Here is a 7,126-nt window from a genome sequence, read left to right as displayed (position 1 = left end):
TTTGAAAGGTGCAGTTGTCTACACAGAGGTAAATTCATGTTGACTCTGCCTCCATGGTTATCTTACTTCACTGTCACTTAGGAAGGCCTCATGGGGTTCACGTGTACACACCATCGTTGTCATTCCCGTTTGCTGGCATGCACAGTGATGCCCAGCGCAGCGCTAAAGCAAAAACAGCGCACTAGCTGCAGGCTCTCACCCCTGGCTCAGTGCTAATGTGGATTAACAAGACAACCCCTGAGGCTGTTATTTTCATTTTATAATGGTGGAAATTGAGTCCTAGGCTAATTTCTAAGCTGGTGATTTGTCTTCTCCATATAGTTTGTGCTTAATTTTAGCTGGTCAGTGTAAACACTCACATAATACATGTATGTGTATATGTATACATATACCCATATGTGTGTGTGTGTGTGTGTGCGCGCGCGCGTGCGCGCGCGCGTGTGCATACCTCAGTATATATGGCAGACTCAGGGCTTGCCTTTGTTGAATGGACATTCAGCAGCACTGGAGGACTTAATTGCTAGAGAAGCCAGTTTCAGGGACAGGAACTAGGGGAGTCCCAGGGAAACAGACCCAAGGACAGCGAGCTTTTTCGAAGCAACCAGTTCTTTATGCAGAGGCCCTCGCATATAGCTTTGGTTGGGGCTACAGCTTTGGTGTTGGTGAGCAGCATTTTGGCGTTGACCCAAAGCGGGGCATCCACATTGGCTCCCCATTTCAGTGGTCACCCCAGCTCTCAGAGCACTGTGTGCTCTTCCAGGATTGACTGAGCAGCTTTTATATGCCAGGCTCTGAGGTGAATGAGAGCAATGCAGTCTCCATCCTTACAGAGCATCATCTTAGCAGGGGAAACAAACAGGAACATGTAATGATAAAATTCATTAGCTACAACCTAGGGGAGCAGTAGAAGGGAAAAGCATATGGAAGTCCAAGAGCTTACAACAGGGGCCCGAGCTTGTCAGGGGCTCCAGGTCATGGTTTTGATTTGCTTGTTGAAGGATGAGACGATACCTAGGTGCGCTAGGTAGAGGAATTTGGGGTTGACTTGTGGGGAGGCCCTGAGGTGGGACACTGTAAGGCCAGTGCGAGGGATGGCTGGCATGGGAGAGCCTGAGTGACGGAGGTGATGAGGGCAGGGACCAGATCTTGTCAGACTGTACGCCCAGATGGATTTATGTCACATCCTCTTCCTCAGCTCTCATCTGCTTTCCACCCCACCCTACCACATCCCACCCCAAAGGCGGGGAAGTCAGACTGTCTCTCTTGCCTGTGAAATGGGCAACACACATGTAAGGAAGAGCCTGTCACCGGGGCGTAGAGCTGGGTTTTGTGGGTCCTGAAGTTTCTATGATTTAGGAGAAGAGACGATCTTAAAGAAAAAAAAAAAAGTAAAGTTACGAACACAAAGTTAAGTGCATGGGGCGTCAGTAGGAACCCTCAGCTGAAGTTCCATCAGTTTGGTGGTAAAGCCGCTGTTGGAGTTTGTACTTCATTTCTAACCTCCAAAAGCCTCCTTGTCTCTCCTGAGATATTCACGTGGTCCTCACATCCACAGCCTCCTGTTTTCTCTGTGTCCAATAAAGCACAAGTGTCTTCTATTGAAATCTCCTGGAAATTTGGCACTCTCCTCACCCCCAGTGGTGTCCAAAAGAACACGGGAATTTCCTCTTTTTGCCCAAGACTTCCATGAGTTTTTTCCCCCATGATCAAGGCAGGGAATGTTGGCTGGGACACTTTATTCTTTTGGAAATGGGACACAGGAATATGAATTTCCATAGGAAAAATTACTCCGTCTGGTCAGGTCTAGACTGTCCGTTGGCCAGCACGTTTGCTGGAGTCCACATTGGCAGGGTGAATAGCTGTCTGTGGAAGAGGAACAGATCACCTGGAACTGGGTTTGGGGGGCAGGGGCAGGGCTCACAAACATGAGCAGGGACGAGGAAGGAGTTTCATAGTGAATGACACAACTCAAAAAGTGGCAACGGCTCTTCTCTCTTCAATCCCAACGAAACCCTCAAAGCCATCTAACAATAGTGAAGTGTTCCTATTAGCCTGGAGCTCGGGGAGCCTGCTGTCCATAGATTGGAGACATCAAAGAAGTTGAGACCAATTGGAGGGAGGGACTGACAAGCTGGCCATGTACTACAGAGAGAAGAAAACTCTCTCCCAAAACACTGCTTCTGGTTCCCCAGCCAACCTCCACAGATAGGCCCTGCTCAGGCACACTCCACAGCCTTCTGGAAAGATCTTGGGTTTGGCACTCCGAGTTTAGGCCCCAGTACTGGGTGAGGCTTCGGCTGTCAAGATCCAGTCTTGGTTACAAAAAGGACACTGTGTCCCTGTTCACTGCTGGCTGCCCCACCAAGACACAGGAAAGGACCCCGTCAGCCCGGTCATGGTGCCCTCAGCCTGATAGTCTAATTGCCTTTGACTTTTCCCTTTGGAACTAAAAATTATATTATAATATGATCCTGTTGCTCAGGCAGACCCATCTCAGTTATAGATTTTCTTCTCCCCAAGACAGCAAACAGAGGGAAATGACCCGACTATAATAGAATTCTTTACTCAACTGGATTATTATTCACTCACATCTGAGGCCATTAAAGATATTCTCAGACAAAGATGGAAAGGACACCTACCATGTACCTTCTTGAAAAAAACTACTTGAAGCAGTACCTGAGCAGACTGAGAAATGAATCAAGTAAGGGGTGCACTCTGCAGGCAAGACCACCATTGATTCCGGGTTCCTTGAAGCTGGCGAAGGGCCCCTTACCATGCTGGGGAGCTGGCTTCTTGGGAGTAGAGGGCTTCAGGGGCTCATAGGAATAATTCCCGCGTTTCGGAAGAAAGGAGTTGGCTGTTATGTACTAATTTACCATTAAACCCTGTTCCGACCTTCTTGTCGTGTCTCCCTCACAGACGGTTTTTGAAAGGAATTGCCGTTCCGAGGACTGCGCTGCTGACCTGCAGCTTCATGGTCAGCTGTTGCTGTCTGGGTAAGTCCGCGCTCCTTTCAGAACATTGTTCTGGAAAGCTCCAGGCCCAAAGCCTGAACACACAGGTTCTCCCACACCCTTTCCTGAAAAGGCAATAGAGTTGGTGGGCTCCAATGATATTTTGAGGTTTAAAAAATATACATATTAGACATTAATTTTAACAACAGATACTATTTGTTGGGGGGGACAGTTTGGTTTTTGTTTTGTTTGCAATTCCACATATCTCACAATTTAGCCTATGTTTCTAATTTCTGTGAGTGTGTGTGTGTGTGTGTGTGTGTGTGTGTGTGTGTGTGTGTGTATGTGTGTATGTATGTATATGTGTGTGTGTAAATGAACAAGGGCTGTGCCCAGAGGACAGTCTCGGGCTGGGGAAGAAACATTAGCCCCTCCCTTGCTATCTTCTGAGACAGTTTAGAAAATCAAAGGCAAGGCGCTACTGCTGGAAGTTATACCTGGGGCCCCATTTAGGTGCTGTTCTTGCAGACAGGTGGGAAGAAGTGTCGCTGGCGTCCTCTCCAGTTTTAGGGCCGTCATTCTCACTCCTCATTGCCCGAGTGCATCTGGCTCAGCAGCTTTTAGAAACACAGCTTACATAGTTTTCTTTTTCTCTGGCAGCACCAGCCCATTTATTTGAACTTGTTGGTTCTGTTCTCTGCCTCTTGTGACTACTTAACAGCAACTTTTTAAACATAAATGAAATATACAACACAAAAGATTCCAGGGTGGAAATCAAGGGAGGGGATTTCCAGTCTTGGGAGGCCGAAGGTCCCTCGAGAGAGTTGACAGCTGATTTTTAAAGTTGGAGGTTGTAGAGGGAGATGAAATGTGTGGCCTGTAATAGACCACCCAATCCCAGTCCCTGGAAGGGGCACTGGGTGAGTCCTGAGGCCAGTGCGGTTTCAGGTGGCCCCGAGCTCGCTGAGCAGCTCAGCCTCCCACTCAATTCTTCCTGGGGTTGAACTGACTCTTTGAAGTGATTCCTTTAGACAGAGGGGACTACTCTACCAACTGCAGGGCCATGGAGTAAAACGATAGGATGCCCAAAGATGGAAGAACTCATTATTTCCGGTTTTTCCATAGGGGCGTGAGGCAAAATTGGTGCCGTGTTTGTGTTTAGAGGGAGACCAACAAGGCTGGTGGTTTTTTTTCTCTCTCATGATTTTAAAACCTAAAATGACAATTTGTACAGATCCTGAAATAGAGGGACTTTCTCGACTTTCATTTTACAAAGCATTTGTGTTTAATTTATTCTTATGGACATGATACTCTTTATTTTTTTTAATTTTTTTTTTATTGTTAGTTTCAGGTGTACAGAACAATGCAATAGTTACCCTTTTTCACCCTCACCAGGTAACAACCCCCCTCCCCCCATCTATTGCCCTCCCACCCCTGATATCATGCTTATCTATACTCTTTAGAAAGCAGCTGTGTCTGTGTGATCTGATTTTAAATACCAGGTAATGAGACGTTTCCTTTCCTCATTTGGGTACAGGGCTGAATAGAGCAGAAATTCCTGGGACCACCCTGGGCTCTTATAATGGGCCACATTAAGGGCAGTGTCGGATTCTGGAAGAAGAGCCTATTGAAACAGAATTGGGAAGGAGAAACCTCTTACCCTCAGATCATGGCACTTACACACACACAAATGTTAACACCCTGCTAGGTGCTGGGGTTGCAGACATGAATTACATATATCTGAGCCTCTGGGAACTCATGCGGAACTATGGCAGGAATAACAGTTCAGACGTGTCCCTGCCCACTCTCTACAAAGTTGTATGGCCCATCAGGAAATGTCTTACTCATTTTAGCTTAAAAATAGCTTCCTTGTTTGGCCCCTTTGGAGTGGGATTCAAAAAGCATTTATTCCCACCAATTCAATTGTTCTATTTTCTCAGGCCTCAGCATGGGACTTGGTTGCCATAACAACCCTATAAACAGTGTCTAACCTATGTCAATGATTATATATACTTTAAAGCTATTATCACCAAGCCCAAGAAACTGACCCTTCTCTGAAACTGACCCTCCTCTTAACATGAATAGGCTAATAATCCTACTTCCTATTAAGTCAGAAGGGAAGATTTTTTTAGTGCAGATTTAGGTCTGACAAATGGCTACCCCACGGCCTGAGCACCTGTGTATGACTTCGTCCCTCAAGTCAGCCTTGGCCAGGGCAGCCGTTGAGGTGCCAATGCTGAATCACATGTCCCCTGGCTTTGGATCACAGCATCGTGAGAAAAGCACAGCCCCCACCAGCCTCTGTGCTCTGGCTCACAATGAAATGTAACTTGGGCAGGAGTCACTGCAATTTTTTTTTTTCCTGGCCTGAAGGAATCAGGACATCAATAGCCAAATATTCAAGAATAGGATTCAGCAAACTACAGCCTATAGGCCAAATCCAGCCTGCTGCCTGTTTTTCTAAATAAAGTTTTATTGAGACATAGCCACACCCTTTCCTTTACATGTTGTCCATGGCAGCTTTCCCTCTACATCAGCAGATTGAGTAGTTGCAACAGAGAAGATATGGCCCACAAAGTAAAAAATATTTACTATCTCGCCCTTTACAGAAAATGTCGGCCAACCCTGTTCCAAAAGTAGAATAAGGATTTGGGGGAAAGCTGGAGAAAGGATTTTTAAAAAACCAACACACCTGTATTCTCCAGGAAAACATGAGGTGAAGACCAGAGTGAGGAAGGGGCCAGCATGGAAATCTAGTCCATGAGGCTAAGGAGGCCGCTGGGTGTCCAGTCTGCAACTCTCTGAAGACTGAGGCAGGAAACTGTTGTTTCCTAGGAAAAAGGGCTTAGCCTCCTATAACCAGTGAGGAATAAGAGATGATGGCTTCCTTAGAGCTGTCTCCATTTTCCAGAAAAGCTTCTTCTTCTGCGTTTCCCCGAAAATAAGACCGGGTCTTATATTAATTTTTGCTCCAACAATCTACATTTATTCATTGCTTCATGTACAAAAATCTACATTTATTCAAACAGTCATGTCTGGCTGACGATCTTAGCTGGGGCTTCTGTTTGGGGTAGGGCTTATATTACGAGCATCCTGAAAAATCATGCTAGGGCTTATTTTCTAGTTAGGTCTTATTTTCGGGGAAACATGGTAGGTGAAAATAATTGATGAGGGCTTTGCCAACCAGCATGTAGAGGCTGGAGGGAGAAAGGAGAGACTGCCCAGAAGACTGGGGAGATGTGGGTAGAAGCAGGTGGAGGAGTCTTTCAGAGGCTCAGGTTGGAGCTGTTAGGGTTGTTCTGAGTGGAATATCAGGAGACTGGCCCACTGGCTTCACGGAGAACCTGCACTCTTGGTACTTTGTATAAGAGAAGTAGTTTCTACACGCTCCTGGAAACGCTGTGTTGCCACTTAGCATTCTGAGGCTTCCGTCTGCCCACACTTCTGCCCCAGGAGATGCTTTTCAATTCCTTAGGAAACAAAATAGTCATCTGCCCAGAGAGACAAGCCCAGGTCCAGGGCATAGGAACTGAGTGTCAACTTCAGCCTCCCAAGGTCATGACACAGGTCTGTCGATTCCCTGGTGTCATGCTGTTTTACCTATAAGACAACTGCATTCCTGGCCTGGGGGGAGTCTTGCCTAAGCCCAGGCTTTGCCAGGCTTGGAACATGCAGCACTTGCTTGTTCGTACCATTGCCCAAGTTAGGGAAAGCCATTAGGTTGCGAGTATTCCAACAACGTATTGCTGCATAACAACCCCCCTCCGCCAAACTTGGTGGCTGAAAATAACAACAGTCATTTAGTCTGTTCATAATTTGAAATAGACGGAGTTTGGTTGAAAGAGCTCATCTCTGCTCCACTAGTGTCAGCTGGGGCAGCTCAGTGGGGTTGGAGGACACATTTCCATGATGGCGCGCTCATGTGGTTGCAGGTTGGTTCTGGCTGTCAGTGTCTCTCCACGTGAGCCTGTCCACGGGAAGCTTGGGCTTCCTTGAAGCATCGTGGCTCTGTCCCAAGAGCAAATGCCCCAGGAGGACTTGTAGGAACTTCCTCTATTGCTTTTTATGACTTAGCCTCAGAAGTCACTTCTACTGCAGCCACAAATCCACCCAGATTTGGAGGCAGAGTGGGATGGCGGGGAGCATGGATTCTACCTCTCTGTGGGAGGAGT

General features: G+C 46.9%; 1 protein-coding gene across 1 annotated transcript in view; it reads left to right on the top strand.

The window, feature by feature from the left end:
- Window positions 1–7,126, top strand: part of ITGA9 (integrin subunit alpha 9) — a 330,870-nt gene that overhangs the window by 177,748 nt on the left and 145,996 nt on the right. Inside the window, exon 17 of the mRNA XM_019647245.1 lies at window positions 2,920–2,996. Coding sequence (XP_019502790.1) covers window positions 2,920–2,996 — 77 coding nt within the window. The remainder of the gene's footprint in view (window positions 1–2,919; window positions 2,997–7,126) is intronic.

Source organism: Hipposideros armiger, unplaced genomic scaffold, assembly GCF_001890085.2.
Source record: "Hipposideros armiger isolate ML-2016 unplaced genomic scaffold, ASM189008v1 scaffold_109, whole genome shotgun sequence".
NCBI lineage: Eukaryota > Metazoa > Chordata > Mammalia > Chiroptera > Hipposideridae > Hipposideros > Hipposideros armiger.
This window is presented reverse-complemented; position numbering and strand designations above follow the sequence as displayed.